Below are 21,635 nucleotides of genomic sequence, written 5' to 3' on the forward strand. Positions count from 1 at the left end.
GAGAGCAAAAGAACATGGAAACAAGCCCTTCAGCCCCACTCATTAATGCTGTCCATGACATTTATCTGATCTGGTCTTAGTTTCCTGCATTTGGTGGGTGAACTTCCTCCCGGATAAAATATTTCAGTGGCAACTCATACAGTGACACATACACATTAAAATCCCTATGACTGAGCAAGACAAAGGTCCAAGGTTATTGAAGTCTCAGACTACAAGTTGTGGGCTGTTCCTAATGGGGATTTGGCCTGTGAGGTTTTGCCATAAACTTTTAATGCTATCTGCTTCAGAAAAGCACGCTACTATAAATCTTTAATTAATCTTTGATTTCAAGCATGTCTCTGTCTGAAGATTTGGTCACAGTTGGTCAAGTTTATTGTCATCTGATTGCACAAGTACAACCTGATGAAACCGTGTTCTCCGGTCCTCGGTGCAAAACATGCAGACACACAACCAGACATAACACTCACACAGACAAACGATACATATACAGGAAAAGTATTTCATCTATACAAAGAAATAAATATGGTTTAGTGAATACGAGAGTCTCGGAGGGTCAGTGTGAGCAGTTCCTTTGGTCGTTCAGCGTTCTCACTCCCTGTGGGAAGAAGCTATCTCTCAGTCTGGTGGAGCTGGCTCTGATCTTTTTCCCAATGGGAGCAGATGAAAGATGCTGAGTGCGTAGTAATTACACTTTCAAAATTCTCATTCCCATTTTCATTTTGTGCAGGTCTAAAATCGTACCTGACAAAGGGCCCAGGCCTGAAATGCCAGAGCTTCCTATAGATGTTGCATGACCTGCTGAGTTTCTCCAGCACATTTGTGTGCTGCTATACAATCACAGTCTGCAGAATTTTATATTTCCTATAGTTCCCAGGACCCAATTTCATTCTATTTGAAATTGCAATGCAAAATAAGAAATCAAACATGGGGTTCAACTATCCACACAAATAAGAACTTTAAAGCAAAATACTGCAGATGCTGGAAAGCTAAAATAAAACAAAGTATTGGAAATACTCAGCAGGTCAGACAGGCCCTGTGGAGAGAGGTACTGTTAATGGATCAGTCTGATGACCTTTCAATGCTTGAAGGTGGCATGGTTTACAAACTGCCCCCCCTCAACTCACATTCCAACTTAAGCAATCCCCATGCCACAAGGTTGAGAATCACTGCTCTAGACCCAATTGTTACCGAAATATTTTGCTTGAGAATAATTGTCATTGACCCATATCCTGTGGAGTTATGAAACCGTGCACATAACGAGTCAATTAGGCATCTATGGCATAGGGATTACTGAAGGTGGGATGTGAGTTTAGGGGGGAGGTTTAAAAGCCACTGGCATAGCGGTTAACTCAACACTCTTACAGCAGCACGACCAGGTCCGGGATTCAAATCCCGTGCTGTCTGTAAGGAGTTTGTACATTCTCCCATGACTGCTTGGTTTTTTTCCCCAGGGGCTCTGACATCCTCTGCCTCTTTCTTGAAGAAGGGCTCAGACCCAAAAAGTCTTTGTCTCCCATGGACACTGTGAGACCGGCTGAGCTCCTCCAGCATTTCGGTGTGTTTTTACTACAATCACAGCGTCTGCAGACTTTCGTGTTTCACTCGTCCCACCCTTCAAAATTTACCGGGGGCTGTAGGTCAGTTGGGTGTAATTGGGCGGCGCTGACTTCAGGGCTGAAAGGACCTGTAACCGTGGCTGTATGTCTACATTTAAAATTATGAAAGGAAAATAGCTACAAAGTAGGGCATAAAAGCTCCAAACCACCTGTCCACACAATTGAATCATTATCTTGTGACTATGAATATGTACCTTTCTTTATCTATATCTTTTACTCTCATGGCATAAAGTGTAAATTAATATTTTTTGGTTGCCAGTGTATTTTACGCGCCTGTGCAGCAACAGGAAGGAATATTTTGCATGTGTACATTGTACTGATGTATATAAGTAAGTTCTCATCATCAACATGCTGATGTGATCTTGGCCTCAGGTCCTTCCGGTTCCCCACAACCCTTCATTCAAAAGTTCATCCGTAGTGGCCATAAAGTGACTCAGCCTTGGATTTCTCTGCTCTAGAATTCCCTCCAGAGGAGAAAATACTAAAGATTCACCACCCGCTGAGAGAACAAAGTTCTTCTTTGCTCCTGCCTTAGTTCCTCATGACCTGTTGAGCACTTTGTGTTTCCCCAACAATTATTGGTCGTCCTTCGGTTCGAAGAAGACACTAAAAAAAATTCTCCCCACATTCCTGTCACCTTCACCCTTCCCCCCTCCGCCCACCCGATTCTTTCACTCACTCCCATGTTGGAGGGAAATCTAGAGCACCCCATGGTAAACCCATATGATAATAAAAACATAGAAATGCTGGAGGAACCTGGCTCTCGCACCATCCGTGGGAGGTAGAGATATATAACCGGCATTTTTGTCCTGAGTCCTCCTTCATGAATAGAAAGCAGGCAGGTGCCTGAATTAAAAGGCTGGAGAAAGGGGAAGAATGGGCAGGGAGAGGGCATACAGGCACTCCCCTACTTACGGTGGTCTGGCTTACGGTTTTTTGAAGTTTCGATGGTTCAAATCCGTACTTTCAATTTTGAATTCAATCTGTTCACGCGCTTGTGATATGTGGCACACTGCTCTCTCGCGATGCTGGGCAATGGCAGCACCGTGCGAGAATATCGTACAGCAGGCTCTCTTGCGATGTTGACTCCTGATGTAATGAAGCCCAAACACTAATCACAAGGTTTAAAAACATACACCTTGAGGGTGACTGCAGGCACCTGGGAGGAAGCCCACAGGGTGAATGTACAAATTCCTCACAGACAGCACCAGATTCGAACTTGGATCACTGGCACTGTAGTAGCATTTACACTAACCATGACCCTTTGAAAGACTACATAGTGTTGATGTTCAAAGGGACCTGGGTATTCTTCGACGCAAATTTCTGAGGGCCAACCTGCTGCTACATCAAAAAGCAATTTAGTTTCAATGATGTATTGGCCTTTATTACAAGATGATTTGATTACAGGAGTACAGATATCTTACTGCATTTGAACATGTAAGTCTAATTCAGAGTGATTGAAGTAAAAACAACGCTGGAGAAACTCAGCAGGTCAACAGCGTAATTTATATATAACAAAGATGGATGACCAACGTTTTTGGGACTGAGCCCTTCATCAAGGTATGAGGAAAATGTAGGCAGGTGCCAGAACAAAATGGTGGGGAGAGGGGCAGGGGAGGAGCACAGGCCCACAGGTAATAGGTGGAGAAGGGAGGGAGGGCACACCAACAAACGGGGCGGGGGCGGGGGCGGGGGTGACGGCTCTGTGAATGGAGAGGGAAGGGGGTGGAGAGCTGGAGGAAAGAAAACAAAGGGAAGAGAAGGAGAACGGGGAGCGGGCTTGCAGAAACCGGAGAGGTCGACGTTAATGCCATCTGGTTGGAGAGTGGCCAGACAGAAAATAAGGTTTTGCTCCTCCAATATATATGTCGGTGTGGGAGTAGGGCGCAGAATTGAAATGGTTGGTCACTGAGAGATCCCTGTCATTTGTATGGTCAGAGTGAAGTCTCAGTGAGACTGCACCTGGATATTGCATACAGTTGGGGTCTCTTTAGAGTCAAGAGTTTTACAGCCTGGGAACAGCTCATACTGTCCTCTGCTCTAAACCTTTCCCATCCATCTACCTGCTTGTCTTTTGAACATTGCAATTCTCTTCGCCTCTGCTAGTCCCTTCGGCTGCTCCGCCATACACCCTTCCCACTATGTGGGAAAGCTAACCCTCAGGCCCCTTTTAAATCTTTTCCCTCCCTCCTTAATCGATGCCTTCTTGTTTCACACTCCTCTTCCCTTGGAAAATAACTCTTTCCCAGCCTATCCAGCCTCTCGTTATCCCCTCATAACATCTTACTTGTCAGGAAGGCACAACAGCGACGTCAACCTTCTACAGGAGCTCTGTCAACAGCATCCTGGACGGCTGCATCACAGTGCGGTACTCTTGCTGCTGAAGTCAATCCACAGGACCATAAGATTGGCAGAGAGGATCGCTGGCATCTCCCCCCCACCCCCCCAATCAATCGACATGATTTACTACGATCGTTGTCTGAAGAGGGCACACAAAATCATTGAGGACTCCTTCCACCCTGTACACAGCATCTTTCAGCTACTCCCTTTGGGGAAGAGATACAGGAGGATCAGAGCCAGCACCACCAAGCTGAGGAACAGCTTCTTCCCACAGGAGGGGAGAATGCTGAATGACCAAAGAACCATCCGAGACTCTCATATTAATTAAAGAACATTTATTTATTTACTTGTGTATATGAATATTGCCATGCACGTGTATTTGTCTGTATGTCTGGTTGTGTGTCTGCGTGTTTTGCACCGAGGACCAGAGGATGCTGTTTCGTCAGGTTGTACTTGTGCAATCGGATGATCATTAAGTTGAACCAGTGTATAGCATGTGTAACATGCATAATGTAAGGGTATAGCACATATGTAGCATGCACATGTGACACACAGGAAGTTCCGCACTGAGCCACATAGACTATAGGACACTGCATATAACTACATGAACACGCTGAAAACTCCAGAGGGTCGTTAACTTGGCCTGAGACATCGGTACAGGAGCCTAAAGTCGTCCACTCAATGGCACAGGGACAGCTTCTTCCCCTCCGCCATCAGATTCCTGAATGATCAAAGATCTACAGACATGGCCTCACTTTTCGTGCACCCTTATTTTAAAATATTTATTGTTGTAAGATGGTTATAATATGAATGTTTGCTCTGTGACGCTGCTGGAAAACACCGAATTTCATGACTTGTTCATGACAATAAATCCTGAGCTGGATCTGATTCTGAAGAGTAAGGGTGGAAAGACAGAGGTTAACCCTGGAACCTCAAGTGCTTTATAATTGGCATAAGGGCTCCGTCTACTGGTCGTGGTGTGTCGGTGCATGTGGGGTACCTGCATTTTATCTGCCCTCAGTACCCATCGAAATCAGAACCAGAATTTATTGCCATGAACATGTCACAAAACATGTTGTTTTGCGGCAGCGTCACAGTGTAAACATTTCTATAAACCTCCTTACAAAATAAATAAAAATAGTGCAAGAAAAACTCAAAGTAAGACAGGGTCTGTGGTTCAATGATCATTCGGGAATCTGATGGTGGAGGGGAAGACACTGTCTTTGTGCCACGGGGTGCTTGTCTTCAAGCTCCTGTATCTTTTCTCTAATGGTAGCAGAGTGAAGAGGGCATGGCCTGGCTGATGGGGTGTGGAGGATCTTTGAGGATAGAGGCTGCTTTTTCAAGACACCGCCTCCTGTGGGTGTCCTCACAGGCCGAGTTAACAATCCTCTGGAGTTTATTCTTCTCCTGAGCGTTGGGAGCATCATACCAGGCAGTGATGCAACCAGCCAGAATGCTCTGCACGGTACACCTGTAGAAGTTTACTTCAGTGACTGACCGAATCTCCTCAGACAACTTACAAAATAGAGCCGCTGGCATCAACATGGAAGCTCCAGGACAAATCCTTAGAGATGTTGACACCCAGAAATTTGAAGTTCTTGACTCCTTGATCAGGTAACATCTTCAACAGAGAAACAGTTAACATTTTGGATGGAAAATGGAGTATTGGTGGGCAGGACTATGGAATATGGAATATATTGGAGGTGGAACGAGCTGCCAGCCTTAGTGGTGAATGTAGGCCCAATTTCAACAGTTAAGAATAATTTGGACAGGTACGTGGATGAGAGAGGTATGGAGGGCTATGGACTGGGTGCAGGTCAGTTGGACTAGACATAAAAATGGTTCGGCACAGACTAGTTGGGCCGAAGAACTTGTTTTCTGCACTGCAATGTTTTATGGTTCTAAGGCTGGGCACTGGGGCCGAGTATGAAAATGGATCAGCTCATGATTGAATAGTGGAGCAGACTTTATGGGCTGAATGGCCTATTTTTTATGGTTTCTTGTGTCTCCACAACAAATAAATATATGGCGATACATGCAGTTGCACAGGGATGCATGTACAACTACGCTCATACAGGGTAGTCTAGGGGCACAGAAACAATTAAAATCAAGCCCCATATCCTAGATCAGAGCCCAAGAGACACACAAGAGGCTGCAGAGGCAGGAATCTGAAGCTAAAAACAACCTGCTGGACAAACTCCTCAGGTCTTGCAGCATCCAAAGGAGAAAAAGAACGGTCGATGTTTCAAGCCGAAACAAAGATCGACTGTTCTTTCTCCCCGTGGATGCTGCCCAACACACTGAGGCCCAACGCACTGACTTCCTCTGGCAGTGGGCGTTTAGTGGGAGGAACTCAGTGTGTCAAGCAATGTCCATGGGTAATGGATGTCTCGATAGGAAAATCTGAGCTCAGATCCAAAACAGGGTTTCGACCCAGATCATTGACCTGGATCGTTGATCGTTGACCAACTCTCCTGATATCTCAGCCAGTTGCCTGATCGATAAACACTCTACAAAGGCCAGGAGAACATGTGCCAGGCCTCATCGAGGGGCCAGCTGTGGAGAGGGTCATGAACTTCAAATTCCTGGGTGTCAACAACTCCGAAGACCTGTCCTGGGGCCTCCATGTCGATGCCGTCATGAAGAAGGCTCGCCAGTAGCGCTAGACTTTGTGAAGAGTTTGAGGAGATTTGGCTTGTCACTGAAGACTTTCGAAAACTTCTGCAGGTGGACCGTGGAGAGCATTCTGGCAGGTTGCCTCGCTGTCTGGTGCGGAGGCGCCAACTCTCAGGACAAGAAAAAAGTTCCAGAGGGTGGTTAACTCAGTCTGCGGCATCACAGGCACCAGACTCCACTCCATCGAGGACATCGACATGAGGCGGTGTCCTAAAAAACAGCCTCTATCCTCATGGACCTCCCACCACCCAGACCAGGCCCTCTTCACTCTGCTACCATCGGGGAAAAGGTACAGGAGCCTGAAATGAGCCCTCAGCGGCACAAGGACGGTTTCTTCCCCTCCGCCACCAGACTCCTGAATGATCGATGAACTGACTTACTTTGACTTTTACTTTATCTTGCACTATTTTTTATTTATTTATTGTACGGTGGTTTTTTTTATATAAATATTTGCCCTGTGACACTGCCACAAAACAATGAACTTCGTGACTTGTTCATGGCAATAAATTCTGATTCTGATTCTGATAATTCTGCCCTTTCTGGCAGACAGCCTGTGATCTGAGCCAGCAGAGGGCACTGCCACCCACTCCTCAGGTCAGCAGAATATATTTGAAATTGGAGGAGGCCATTCTGCCCCTCAAACCTGATCAGCCACTCAACATGATTGTGGATGCACTAACCCAGGCCTCAACTCCTCGTGACTGGCCCCTTGGTGTTCTGCATCGGGCGGCCCTCCATTTGCTGATGGGGTTGTATCACCATGCTGCCTGCATTCCTTACTGCCCAGTGTGATGACCTTGGGAAGGGTCCCTGGCTGATGGATTCCCGTCCTTTTTCTAATGGCATTGAGATTTACATCAGACGCTCCGTGATTTTCCATCGCACATCTGTAGAAATTTGACGGGGTTTCCGATGACTTACTAAAGATCCGCAAACTCCTGGGGAAGTAAGACATAGGAGCAGAAATAGACCATTCAGCCCATCGAGCCTGCCCTGCCATTTAATCATAAGCTGGTCCATTTTCCCACTCAGCCCCACTGCCTGGCTTTCTCCCCATAACCTCCGCCTATTAATCAATCTTTATCCTAAGAAGTTAGCTTTTAACTGGCAGACTCGTGTGTCCCAGAGCAGTGAGGAGATCGATCCCACCATCCCCAACTACAACCACTTTCATCTGCAACACAAGAGGAGCTTGTAACAAACCGAAACCCATGCCCCATTTCCAGACACTGACTGCACAGTGAGGGAACCCCTCTCATAATTGATTACTTAGTATTGATTAACCAACTGCCCACAATTGTGATCAGTGAATCAATAGATACCTGAAGGAATTCCGCAATCGGTCAGCAAACAGCTTTTGGAAGGATGTGGGTTTCTGTTGGAGTAAGAGAATTTATTGTCATTCACATAAGTACAATGTACAAATGCATTGAAAATCTTACCTGCTGCAGCCACACACAAGTACGTAAGAAACATCAACTACTATAAATGAAATTGCCACAACATGTCAAGACAGAAAAAAGGCAATAAATATAAAATATAGATACATAAATATCCACAGATAGCACAGTTAGTGCGGGGGATAGAGTAACGCCATTACAGCACTGCTGATCGGGACCTGGGTTTGAATCCCACGCTGTCTATGAGGAGTTTGCATGCTCTCCCCGTGTCTGCATGGGCTTTCCCTGGGGGCTCCGGTTTCCTCCCATCCTTCAAAACGTACCGGGGGTTGTAGGTCAACTGGGCGTAATTAGACAGCATGGACTTGTGGGCTGAAAGGGCCTGTTACCATTTTGTATGTCTAAATTTAAACTTTAATTTATATTTAAATTTTTTTACATTGGATGAAATCAATGCAAATAATGTGATGTTTCAATGGTGCGGGTGTAGTGGGCCGAGCAACCGCGCGGATACACGGGCCGAATCACCGTGACACACGGCAGGTCCCAGAGAGCGCGGGCTCCCATTCACTATTGAGAAGGAGCCCATGGCTGGAGCCACATGCGAGCTAAAGAGCCCTCCACTTCCGCATAGTGGCCAGCCGGCCAGAGATTGACACCACAATTCGATGACATCACTTCCGGAAGTCGGAGGGTACGTCAGTGGAAGTAGGCGGGCCAGTGCGGACACGCGAGGGATTCAAACCAGTCAAGCCAGTCTTTGTTTTACACTCACCTTGTGTAGACGTCCCTTTATTTGGTAGCGCTGCCGCAGCGGATGTTACACAGACAGATTTTTTTTGGTGGTCCCAAAGTAATTTAGGGTTAGGGAGGTTCAAGAGCCTGATAGCTGTTGGAAGACAAAAAAAACTGTGCTTGAGCCTCGAGGTGAAGGACGTCAGGCTTCTGTACCTTTGCAGTGGGAAGAGTTTGGGACCAGGGTGATGCGGAGGGCGACGTTCCTGGGTAATGTGATTCCGCTGAAGCCACGGTTCAGCGAAGGTTTCACATGATGACAGCTGTGTGGTTGTAAGTTATAGAGAACAAGTTGTGTTGGAGGTGGGTGTTTGGGTTGTGAAAGCAGTTTGCTTCAGATAGATCTGGGAGATGCATCAGCATTGGGGGCCCAGGGCTGATAACAACAATGTTCTGACTGATTACACAGGATGACTTTAAAGTTCGCTTCCTGAAAAAAAAGTGGGGATTGTGAAAGATGACTTCAAGCTGGACACAAAGATCATTTTAGATTTGCTGCATCGCGTAGGAAGTTGGAGAAACATTAAATTAACTTTTGTATTGAATTTAGCAGGTTCAGTCGCATAATGATCCTGACACGTTGGGTTAGTTCAACTGATCAAAAAAATGTTTTGCTGCTGATTTTCCTTCGTACTCGGCATCTGATGCCTCTCATGTCAGTGTCTAACAAGAGTCGGTCGGCATTGATGGATTCCAGTTGCCCTGATACCGCTTTTCCACGTCCTGGTGAAACCTTTCACCATGCTCGTCACTGACTGAACCAAGATGAGCAGGGAAGACGTCCAAGTGTGGGTGCAGAAAATGCATTTTCAGTGATATGTTGCACCACATAGATTTGTCTGCTTGAAGTCAACTTAAAATATGACAGGAAATCACAAAAATGGTACATGATAGGGAAACTTTAAGGTGGTTTTTGTGATCAGCAGCCCAAAATCCAGAAAATGCACCCTGGAAACAAAATCTTTGCTGTCCAGTGTTGTCCAACATCCTAGTAATCCTGTGGCGTGTAGATTGACAGATGTTACAGGGCAATTTGAAGCTGGCAGCCAATGAACAATAGACCTGAGTGAGAAAGCAGGCCTTAGTCCCTCCCACAAGAATCCAAGCAAATATCCCTCCCAAGTTGTCGGGGTGGGGGAGCTCCGACAGGCTGTAACGATCAGGACAGTCCACCAGAATCAGAGGGAGAGCGGGGCATAGGATGTGAGGCGTTGAGGGGGAGAGGGAGTTGTGCCAGGAAAGAGAGACAGAAAGTGAAAGAGGGAAAAGGAGAGAAGAATGTGGATGGAGTGAGAACAGAGAGAGAAAGTGAGGTTTCTAAATCAGGAAAGTTTCGCTTTGGGAGAGTTAGGCTCGAAGATACAGAAGAAGGTGAAGAGAATTTACTTTGACACAACGCCGAGCTTTGCTGGGGGCTGGATGAGATCCGACCGTCCTGAGTTTAATGCTGCATCTTCAGATCCTGCTCTGTCACACCCCACCAATCCTCCAGGAAACACCCCATGGCTTGTGATGGACGAGTGACGGTAGGCTGCCTTTGTTGCCTCTGGGGCCTCGGTTAAGTTTTCGGGATGGGACACACTCAAAGTCATAGGCCACCCGGGTCAGTGCTGGGTGAGCTGATCTGTGGCTGGGGTAACATGAAAGTGGGTGCTCACCGAATGACGAGTTAAGCCTCACTAATCAGTTAAAAAAAGAGGGTTTTGTGATACCTCAAATGTCAGGAGGTGCTGATAAATCCCTCTCTGACAATCATCAAGTTTGTTTCCCTCTGCTCCGTGGGTCTGGTTTAGTTTCATTTATTCCCTGGAGTGGTGTGTCCGCAGCTTCCCCTATCTGCACCACTATCACCCAGCCACCACACTCACCGGAACCAGTTCAGGAGACTGGGTGACTTTTTCGGACATTACAATGCTCTTATGCTTGTGCAACACAGGAACGTCTCAGCAAGGGGCGTAAAGTCATCGTGGAATGCTCAAAAGACAGATAATACCTGGCTTTAATTGTCTCTCCTCGTAGGCTAACCCCCTCATCTCCGGGAGAGGTGAGCAGAAAGTTAAACTAGGAAGTCAGCAATTCCATTCAATTCTGAATGGATAAAGATGAATCGGAAACTTTAGCAGAGATTATTAATACTGGATTTTTGTTCCCAGGGGTTAAAGATGGAAAATTCGTCGGGTCTGCTGAATGCCCTGGTACCTCCAGCACTGATGGTGTTGGCGTCTACATCTGAGAGCCCCAGCAGTACCACTACCCTCTGTCAGCAAGTGCAGACTTTTGCAGTGCCCGTCACCATGGACAAAGCCCAGGTCCCCTTCCTGAGCCCCTCCTACACCTTGGCTCCTATGTATCATCAGGCCGAGGGCTCCGGCGTGGACTACCCGCCGCCCCTCCTGCACCTCCACCCGCAGTTCGGCGTGCTGGGCTACGGCCCCGTGCCCTCCTTCCCCCCCTTTCAGGAGATCGAGCGCTTCCGTCCGGCGTACCCGGGCCCCAGGTCCCTGAAGCAGCTGCAGAGTGTGGAGCCCCCTCAGATCAGGTACCTCACCTCCGAGAGGGACTTCAAAAAGTACAGGGCTCATCTTTCCACCAGCTCCGGGGCAACGGGAAAACGGAACGCAGCAGGAGCGCTGGGAATGGCATCCGACTCTGACACTCCATGGAAAAGCTCTCAGCAAGCCAGAAGCAAAAGTAAGGGATGGGGATTTGTTGTTCATTTGTCATTTTGTTTCAAGGCAGCAGTTTGATTCACTTGTTTGAGGTGAGGGGAGGTGAGTTTAGGGGAGACATCAGGGTTTTTACCCAGAAAGTTGTGGGTGTCTGGAATGCCTTGCAGGGGTGGTGGTGGAGGCTGGAACATTAGGGGCATTTAAGGGACTCTTAGACAGGCACATGGATGGAAGAAAAATAGAGGGTTACGGGGTAGGAAGGGTTTAGATTTTCTTGCTCGGAATTTATGGAATATATATAGACTTAGACAGGGTAAACACCAAAGTCTGCAGAGACCATGATTGAATTAAAAACACAACACTGGAGAAATTTAGCAGGTCAAACAGTGTACGTTGTGTAGCAAAGATAAATAAAGATACAGAACCAATGTTTCGGGCTTGAGGTATGAACAAAATGCCCGAACAAAATGGTGGGGGGGAGGGGCAGGATAAGGAAGGGAGGGGGGGAGTGGCTCCGTGAATGGAGAGGGAAGGGGGAGGAGAGCTGGAAGAAAGGAGACAGAGGGTTGGGGAAGAGAGGGAGAACGGTGGGGGGTGGGCTAGCAGGAACTGGAGGTCGATGTTAGTGCCGTCCGGTTAGAGAGGGCCCAGACGGAAAATTAGGTGTCGCTCCTCCAATTTACCGGTGGCCTTGGTTTGGCAGAGATAGGCACATGGATGTATGAAAAATAGAGGGTTATGGGTGTAAGCTAGGGAAGGTTTAGTTTGTAGAGTAGGTTTATATTTGTTAGCACAATATTGTGGGCTGAAGGGACTGTATTGTACTGTAATGTTCTATGTTCTGTGCTGCTGGTGTTCTGGGGAACCAGACTGGTGAGGTGTTGCTTCAAATTCACAAAAGGACTCTGGGTAATTTGGAAACACAGGACTCGCAGCATCCCCAACAAGGAAAGGGCATCCCAAGAATGACAAGGGCAGGAGGTGCATGGGAAAACCATCGCCTACAGGTTCCCCACCTGTGACTGAAGTGTTTGGGTCAGTAGAGCGTTTCTGGGTAAATGAGCTGCCATAAATTGGCAGGTGTTCGAACCACGTGGGAGTCAGAGGGCACAGGGAGAGAGTGGGAGTGGAGAGTTGGGGGAAAAGGTTGCCTTAGTCATGATCTTATTGTACAATGGAGCTGGTTGGGGGAGCTGACCAACCCCACGACCATTCCCCATTATAAAGACATCCTGGTTGCTTCAGTGAAGGTTGGCGGCAAGAAAACTGAGGGAAGTGCTGGGGTGGGGGAGAGATTAGATTGCAAAGAAACAAGTATGAGAACATTGTTGAGAAAATGTTGGGGTCTAGTATGGATGTGGAAAGGTCTCTTTTCCTGTTGATCTGAGATGTGAGCGTATTGAGAGGATTTTACTGACAGTAAAGTACTTCGGTTCATTCTAGGGTCATGGAAGTGGAAAGTTTAAATCAGCCATTTTCTGTGAAGCTCTCGTTTACCTGGTTGTGTTCTTCATTCCTACCGACTAGAGTAAAACCCCTGGTATCCAGCACCTATGGGGATCGGTAGATGCCAAATAAGTGAATTTTACGGTTATTTGGATTGGCAAACTAATGGTGAAGTGCGGCAATATTCAATTTCCATATTTTTTGCGTATTTATTTTCTGCAATTCTCTTGCCGGTTGTTTGAATTCCAGATAACGGGGGTTTTACTGTACTTAGAAAATATCAGAAGTATTTTATGATTTTAGCCCATGCCCCCATTAACTGTCTCCCCAGGGAGACTGCAGGCCATTTTCAACCTAATTTTTGGTTATTGTCCGCCACCACCCCTCAGCTCTGCTCAAAGTTTATGGGCCTCCTTCCCAGTGAAACAGTCAAGTTTAGTTGTTTAATTCTATACCTCTCTCCTACCGACTACATTAAAAATAGAAAATTATTTTATGATTTCAATCTCTTAAATGTAAAAGCACACAGAAATGCTGGAGGAACTCAGCCAGTCTCGAAGTGCCCATAGAAGGTGAAGATATATTACCGATGTTTCGGGCCTGAGCCCTTCCTCAAGCAAAGAACAGGCAGTGTAAGAATAAAGAGACTGAAAACTGGCCATGGGAAGAGACCAGAGCAACAAAGGTGTTAATTAGATGTGATAAAAGGAAAGGTGAGAATTGATGTTGGCTGCGTGCAAGGAGACAGCGAAAAGGGAAGAGAGAGAGAGAGAAAGAGAAAGAGAGAGAGCTGGGGAAAAGGCAACAGGAGAAGAAGAGGGAGTGTGGGGGGTGTGGGTTTAATGGACACCAGAGAAGTCGATGTTCATGCCATCCGGTTGGAGGGAGCCCAGATGGAAGACCTCCAATTTGTGGGTGGTCTCAGTCTGGAAGTGCATGAATGCTGTTGGTCTGGACGCCCCCTGCCATTCTCCAGTCTTTATTCAAATATCTTCCTGATTTTTGCTCATTTTTGAGGAAAGGCTCAGGCCTGAAACGTCGGTAATATATCTTTACCTCTTGTGGATGCCACGAGATCAACTGGATTCCTCTAGTATTTCTGCGTTCTCCCTGTACTTTAAACATTGGTGAGCAGCACGAGCTAAAATTAAGGTATGGTCAGGATAACGTTGAATGTCGAATCACCGGCATTATGTTTTAACGCTGTCCGAAGCATAAGATGTTGGCAAGAGAACAAATGGGGGGAGGGAGAGAGAGAGAGAAAGAAAAAGGTTGGGAAAGGCCACAGGGGGAAAAAGGGAGGGAAAATTTGAGGTCGATGTTAATACATCCGGATGGAGGGTGCCCCAATGGAAGATGAGGTGTTGTTTCTCCAATTTGCGGGTGGTCTCAGTCTGGCAGTGCATGAGACCACAGACAGACATGGAATTGAAATGGGTAGCCACTGGGAGATCCAAGCTATAGTAGCAGACAGAGCCAAAATGCTCAATGAAGCGATCTCCCAGTCTGCGCCCAGTCTCTCCAACGTAGAGGAAGGAGACCACAATGGGAGCACTGGATGCAGTAGAAATGTGCTGTGGCCGCCAGGAAACCATTCACACCCCTTCTTCCCTACACCCCCACCCACCCCCCCCCCCCCCCCCCACCGTTGAGAATGGCTGGTTTAGATCCTTTTGGTTAATCTACCATTCGATGTAAGTGGTAACCAGAAACATAATTGCTGCTGTTAAGCAGCAACGTGCATTGATGTGGACCTTTTTTGTTTTGTTGAAAGTAAACTCTTAGCGCTGCTAGTTTTCAGTTGGATGTGGTGGGTCCAGACATTGTGATCTCGGATGTGAATAGCTGAAACCTTGCATCCATAAAAGGGCTAAGACAGGTTTCTGGAGCTGACAGAAAGGATGCCCGCGTCAGACACACAGGCGGGGATCCCCAATATCAAAATTCTTTTGTCTGTGCCAATGGATCGGACGCAGCTTGTTGTGAGTGTGAAATGAGGCCCGTTTGTTGGGGCAACTGATTCGCATGTAAGCCTGTTATGTTATTAATTGGTGGTTGGCTGGATTCCTGTAGCTCGGTGGGTTGCCCTATCCAAGGATTGTGTCCATGGAGATGATTGCTGTCTGAGAGTGCTCCACGAGCAGTGTCTTTGCTAATTCTCAGGACTGAACACCACCCACCTCTCCACTTTCCAGGGCACTTTGCATTTGAACCCCTTGCTTTAAGGGGATTAATGGAATGGCTTAATTAGGCTAAGCCGTTCCATTTCAAGGACAGAAAAGATTTGTAGCTCACTCACCATTGCAAGCCATTCACAATTATAAGTCATTACGGAAGCCACCATTTTCATGGTTACTTGATAAGCTTCTCCTTAATGGGAGTGTTGCCTGTAAGTGAACATGTAGGGTTATTGGAATGGGGTAAATGGGTCTTTAGCTCTCTGTGCTTATGAGGTGGGGAGCATAAGGGGGAATCGGCATGTGAAAAGCTAAACAAAACCTACTGGAAAAACTCAGTGAGCCGAGTAGCATCCGTGGGAGAAAAAGAACAGCTGACATTTCATGCCGAAACTCTTTCTCTTGTCAAAGCGTTGACCATTATTTTTCTCCCATGGATGCTGCTCGACCTGCTGGTGCTATAACAGCAATGCGCTAACTGCTACGCCAACCATGCCACCCCTTTTGTGCTGTGGAATGAGGAGTGTGGATTGAAGGTGTTGAGTTGTTAATGAACTGTAGATTGCTAGTACTGGCTTGAAGGGCTGAATGCCACACTGCAGGGAATGCCTTCCCTGGGGAATGTCCTGACCGCCCTTCCCCCTCCTCTCCCCGCCCGGTCTGCCAGGGAGATGCTCTGAAGGGGATGGGTTGGGGGGGGGGGGGGGGGAGCGGGTCACTGATGACCCAAACTTGGTCTTCTTCTCTCTGAGCTAATGATCATGAGCTAATGATCATAAAAAAGGGCACGGATGGTGGAGAACAGAATCTGACCTGCTGGGGATCAGTAGGAGTGCTGCCATTTCTCATCTACTCCCCTCCCCTCCCCCTGTCAGACCCTCTGACCACTTTCACACCCTCTTTTGTCCTCTCATTTGTGACTTTGCCTTTTCTCATGGTAATAAAATCTGTGAGGGGGAGGGGGGCGGAGTTGATGGATTGGAATAGCCACCTGGTAACAGGATAAGCCGGATATTGAGGAGGAGACGAGGTGATAAAGTTTTTAAAAACCCAGATTATTTCTGAGCTGTTTACTGATGCTGGTTGTCTCTCTTTAAAGCCATGGGAAACCCTTTCTCGTTTCACCGTCTGGATTCCCTTCCTGCAATATTTTGAAGCCCTTGTTTTCCTGACTCACAACAGATTTAAGATCACTCTTGAGAACCAACACAGTTTGCTTGAAACTCTTAACATAGTGACTAAAATGCCGGAAGTTCTGGTCCTAAATCCTGCTCCCTTCATTCCCGAATTCACGTTTACAAATTCATGCTCTCTGAAGCTGATTGTTCAAAGCTGCGATTTAATTAGTTCATCACTCATCAAGCATTATTTTTATTCAGAGGAGGGAATTTTCATAGTCTAAATTCAATTGATTTTTAAATCTCTTGCAATTTTCTCCTTGGACGGAAGAAAGATGGGAGGTGACTTAATGAATGTCTGTAAGATTCTGAGAGGCATAGATAAGTGGACAGCCAGCACCTTTTTCCCAGGGTGGGAATAACAAACATTAGAGGACTTCTGTACAAAGTGAAGGGAGAAAAGTTTAGGGGAGACATCAGGGGAAAGTTTTTTACACAGAGAGTTGTGGATGCCTGGAATGCCTTGCGAGGGTTGGTGGTGGAGGCTGGAACAATAGGGGCATTTAAGGGACTCTTAGAAAGGCCCATGGATGAATTAAAAATAGAGGATTATGAAGTATGGAGGATTTTTTTGGGGAGGTATATGTTAGCATGACATTGTGGGCCAAAGGGCTGTACTGTGCTGTAGTGTTCTATGTTCTATATTCCAGTTGGTAGGGTTCAGTTGGAAAGACTGAAAAGGTTGGCTTAGACAAATGTTAACACTGCGGTCTCAGCAACAGCATTAAAAAGGCAGCAGGTTGTCCCTTATTTGAGGAATACCTGTTGATTTGTGCCACACGCTTTTTTGTGACACAGAAGGTGTCTATTCAGCCCATCGTGGCTGTGATGGCCATGAGAACTACCTCTGTAAATTGCCCCGTGTGTGTAGATGAGGGGGAGAATCTGTGGAGAGTTAAAGAGAATGTGGGGAGAATAAAATTTGGGATTGATGTAAGGATTAAGTGAAACACACAGATGCTGTGATTGTAGTTAAAAACACAGAAACGCTGGAGGAACTCATAGGAGGTAACATTAAGTTCACTTGTCATGTTATACCTAGTACAGTGAGAAGGGTTCTTCTGTGAGCTGTCTAAAGGTTATCTCTGACATTCATACAGCCATGTAAAGAGCACAATGAAAAGCAAGATTAATTATTACCAAGCAAGGGCAGCATGAGAGCATTGTTGTGGGGTTCAGTCAGGAGCTGATGGCTGCGGGGACAAACCTGTCTTTAAGATTATTGAATCAAAGTTTATTGTCATGAACATGTCACAAAATTTGCTGTTTTGTGGCAGTGTCACAGGGCAAATATGCTCTGTCACATTTCAAAATTAATAAATAGTGCAAGAAAATGAGAAAGTGAGGCAGTGTCTATGGTTCATTGTCCGTTCATGAATCTGATGGTGGAGGGGAAGAAGCTGTCCTTATGCCGCTGGGTGTTCATCTTCAGGCTCCTGTACCATCTTCTTGATGGTAGCAGAGTGGACAGGGCATGGTCAGGGTGGTGGGGGTCCTTGAGGATAGAAACTAGTTTCTTAAGACACTGCCTCTTGTAGATGTCCTCGATAGAGTGAAGACTGGTCCCCGTGATGTCACAGGCCAAGTTCACAACCCTCTGTTATTTTTTTCTTGTTCTGTGCATTGGCACCTCCATACCAGACAGCAATGCAACCAGACAGAATGGTACACCTGTAGAAATTTGCGAGAGTTTTTGGTGACGCACCAAATCTCCTCAAACTCCTCATGAAGTATAGTCACTGGCGAGCCTTCTTCATGATTACATCCACAAGAGTGTGCACTTTCACACTTACGGGCCTTCTCCCCGATGGGCAGAAGGAGAAGGGAGTGCATCTGAGGTGTGACGGCTCATTCAATGTGTTGTCTGCCTTTCCTAAGCAACGGGAGATGGAGTCCGTGGAAAGGATGGAAGTTTGCATAATGCTCTGAGCTGCATTCACCTCCTTCTGTGGACACTGCGAGACCTGCTGAGTTCCTCCAATGTTTTTACACCTCTATGCCATGCAATGTCACTAAATCTTAGTCCTTCCAATATTATGGGAAGTGTTTAATTGGCTGTAAAGCATTCTGCTATACAAGAGGGAAGTGAATAGCTCTAGATCAGTGGTTTTCAAAGTCCCCCTAAACTCACATTCCACTTTAAGTAATCCCTATGCCATCAGTGCTCTGTGATTGATAAGAGATTGCTTAAGGTGGTAGGTGAGTGGGAAGGGAAGGTTGAGAACCACTGCTCGAGACCCAATTGTCCCTGAAATATTTGGGTTGAGAAAAATGGTCATTGGCCCATTTCCTTTGGAGCTCTGAAACTGTGCACATAACGAGTCCATTAGGGATGATTAAAACAGTGGTTTCCAAACTTTTTCTTCGCACTCCATCCCACCTTAAGCAATCCCTTACTAATCACAGAGCACCTGTGGCATTACTTGTGAGTTTAGGGGGCAGTTTGAAAACCACTGCTCTAAATAAAAGCTTTTGTTTCTTTCTTGCAATGATCACATGAGTATCTTGGCGACCTTCTGACTGCAGAATAGCACAGGCCTTTAGCTATAAAGTGTCAGAGAGCTCCTAAGCACTGAGACCGGCCACTCGATCCACCTTGTCTGTGTTGACCAAGCCTTTCCAATATGCTTGTGTTTGGCCCATATCCCTTGAAACCTTTCCTATCCATATTCCTACCTCAAATGTCGTTGAATATAACAATTCAAGATTCCTTTATTGTCATGTAATGAAACAGATGAAATGTTACACAAAATTGACTTTAGTCTGCCATGAAGCAGACAACGATTTGCCATTGGCAGAAATTGCCTGGCGCTCCTCACAGTCAGAGAAAAGTGAATCAAAAGAGAGTCCCTCCAGAGTCACTCAGTTCCCATGGATTGGCCTCCAGTGCTCCCGCAGCCTCTGCAGCCGCACAGACTCCTGTTTCTACCAGTTCCTCTGGCTGACCATTCCACATAACCCCCCCCCCCACCCTGTGTGAAGAAGGAGCCCCTCAGATCTCTTTTCAATCTTTTCCCCCTCTCACCTTAAATCTGTAATTGACAACCAATTACATAGATTAAGTTGCTGAATGATTATCCAGCGGCCTGGCCATGGGTCTGGAGACATCTCAAATCCCACCATGGTGGGTAGGGGATTTAAATTGGAGTAAATAACAATAATGAAATTGTTCTGAGTTCTTTCCTAGGTCAGCCCTCTTTGTAATTTCGAATGATAAAGTGTGGCCAAATCTTAATTAACTTTGAAATGCAACAGTTGTAAAATAATCTTCAGGAGAACTGGTTTTTGAAGAATCACAGCAACTTGAAGGGCTCGTACAAAAACTCAATACTTCACCTGGGGAAGGCAAAGGTGAGAACAGGCACAAAGTTAGGAGACTGGATAGGTCTGTGGTGCCTGTTTTATGATTAAGTTCTTTAGACCTGGGATGGCCTCTGGTCTGGTCTATGTATACCCCCCCCCCCCCCCAGTCTGGACCCTGGATGGCCTCTGGTCTGCTACCTGGATGGCCCCAGTCTGGTCCCTGGATGGCCTCTGGTCTGCTACCTGGATGGCCCCAGTCTGGACCCTGGATGGCCTCTGGTCTGCTACCTGGATGGCCTCCAGTTTGGATCTCCAGTTGGGACACTGGATGACCTCTAGAATGGACCCTCAATGTCTCTTGGTCTGGTGCCTGTATGATCTGAATATCTTGAACAACAGGATATAGGAAGGATGCAGTGTTGGGTAGAAAAATAGAAGATGGAGTTCAATCTGGATGAGTGTGAGGTGATGCATTTTGGAAAGACAAACCTGAAGGTTGGGTACAGGGTTAAAGATAAGATATTAACTGTGTGTAAGAAATGAGGGACCTTGGGGTCCAAACCCATTCATCTCTCAAGATTGCCATGCATGGTTGATAGGATAGTTAAGAGGGCCCATGGGATGCTGGGCTTCATTAGATTTTCAGGAGTCATGAGGTGATGCTGCAGCTCTATAAATCTCTGGTGAAACCACACTTTAGAGCATTGTGTTCAATTCTGGTCACCTCACTACAGGAAGACGTGGAACCTATGGAGAGGGTGCAGAGGAGATTTACCAGGATGTTACCTGAAGTTGAAAAATATGTCTTGTGAGGCAAGGTTAGCAGAGCTGGGAGTGTAGAAGGATGAGAGGTGACTTAATAGAGGTCTTGGGAGGGAGAGGCCAACTCCAGAGGACATCTGCAGAAAGTGAAGGGAGGAAAGGGGTAAGTTTTTTACACAGAGAATAGTGGGTGCCTGGAATACATTTCCAAGGGTGGTGGTGGGGGCTGGAACATTAGGGGCATTTAGAAGTCCCTTAGACACACCGATGAAAGAAAAATAAAGCATTCTAAGTTAGGAAGGGATTTAGTATTTTTAGGTATATATAGGTCAGCACAAGATCGTGGGCTGAAGGGTCTGTACTGTGCTGTAATGTTCTATGTTCTAAAGAACTGTACAGGACAAACAAAGGGAAAACAATCTTGTGTATAACCATAAATGGAATCTTGATCATGTCTAGGACAGGGAAATAGAAATAGGAAATGTGGGTATGAACTGCTTAAGGACTCAAGAGGATGGACAGAATGAAACTGAAAGGAGTTTGTCAGGACCTGGAATGGTTAAACTGTGTGGGAGGTAATACAGAGCACTGTGTGATTAATCCCAGGGCAGAAACGGTGCAGATTTAACATGTCTCTAAGCAGAAGTCAATGATCTGTGACTAATTAAAGCCATTTAAAAGCAAAGAGGTTCTGGTGGCCTATTGAAGAGAATCTTTTCATTGGGTCGTTATTGTAATGCAAGCAGCTGTCTCCCTGAAGCCCATCCAAATCCCTTTCTCCTCAGCGGAGATGGTGAACTGCAAGACACCAGATGGGTTGATTGATTTCACACAGGTCCAATACTTGTAGTGAGTGGGCCTGTGTTTGGAGGGGAAGGGTAGGAATTGCATCGTTTCTGGGATTTGTGTCTCGTAAAGCAGCCCCAGCTGTTGTCAAACAAACCCATTGTGGATATTCTTTCAAACCTGACCAGCAACATCACACATGCACAGATAATTAGCAACATAGCCACGGAAACATGTCATAATGACTCGCTCTCTGCTGCTTTCTTTCTTGAGAGAGAGCTGGTGAGTTACTGACCAAAGCCTCTCCTCCAGCTCCAGATTCCAGATTCTACATTCTCTCAGATTTCCGATTTACTGCCAGAGTACATACCAGACATCACATACAACCCTGAGATTCTTTATCACACAGGCGAGGCAGAATTACTGGTAGTGCAAAACAAAGCAACTCAACGAACACATGTAAACAAATAAAGGAATGTAAGCA

At 46.3% G+C, this 21,635-nt stretch overlaps 1 protein-coding gene across 1 annotated transcript in view; it reads left to right on the top strand.

Moving 5' to 3' along the window:
- The first annotated feature begins 10,547 nt into the window (after nucleotides 1–10,547).
- LOC138756802 (E3 ubiquitin-protein ligase RNF220-like) overlaps nucleotides 10,548–21,635 on the top strand; it is a 42,819-nt gene continuing 31,731 nt past the window's right edge. Inside the window, 2 exon segments of the mRNA XM_069923191.1 lie at nucleotides 10,548–10,589; nucleotides 10,984–11,521. Coding sequence (XP_069779292.1) covers nucleotides 10,548–10,589; nucleotides 10,984–11,521 — 580 coding nt within the window.

This window comes from Narcine bancroftii, chromosome 3 (assembly GCF_036971445.1).
Source record: "Narcine bancroftii isolate sNarBan1 chromosome 3, sNarBan1.hap1, whole genome shotgun sequence".
Classification (NCBI taxonomy): domain Eukaryota; kingdom Metazoa; phylum Chordata; class Chondrichthyes; order Torpediniformes; family Narcinidae; genus Narcine; species Narcine bancroftii.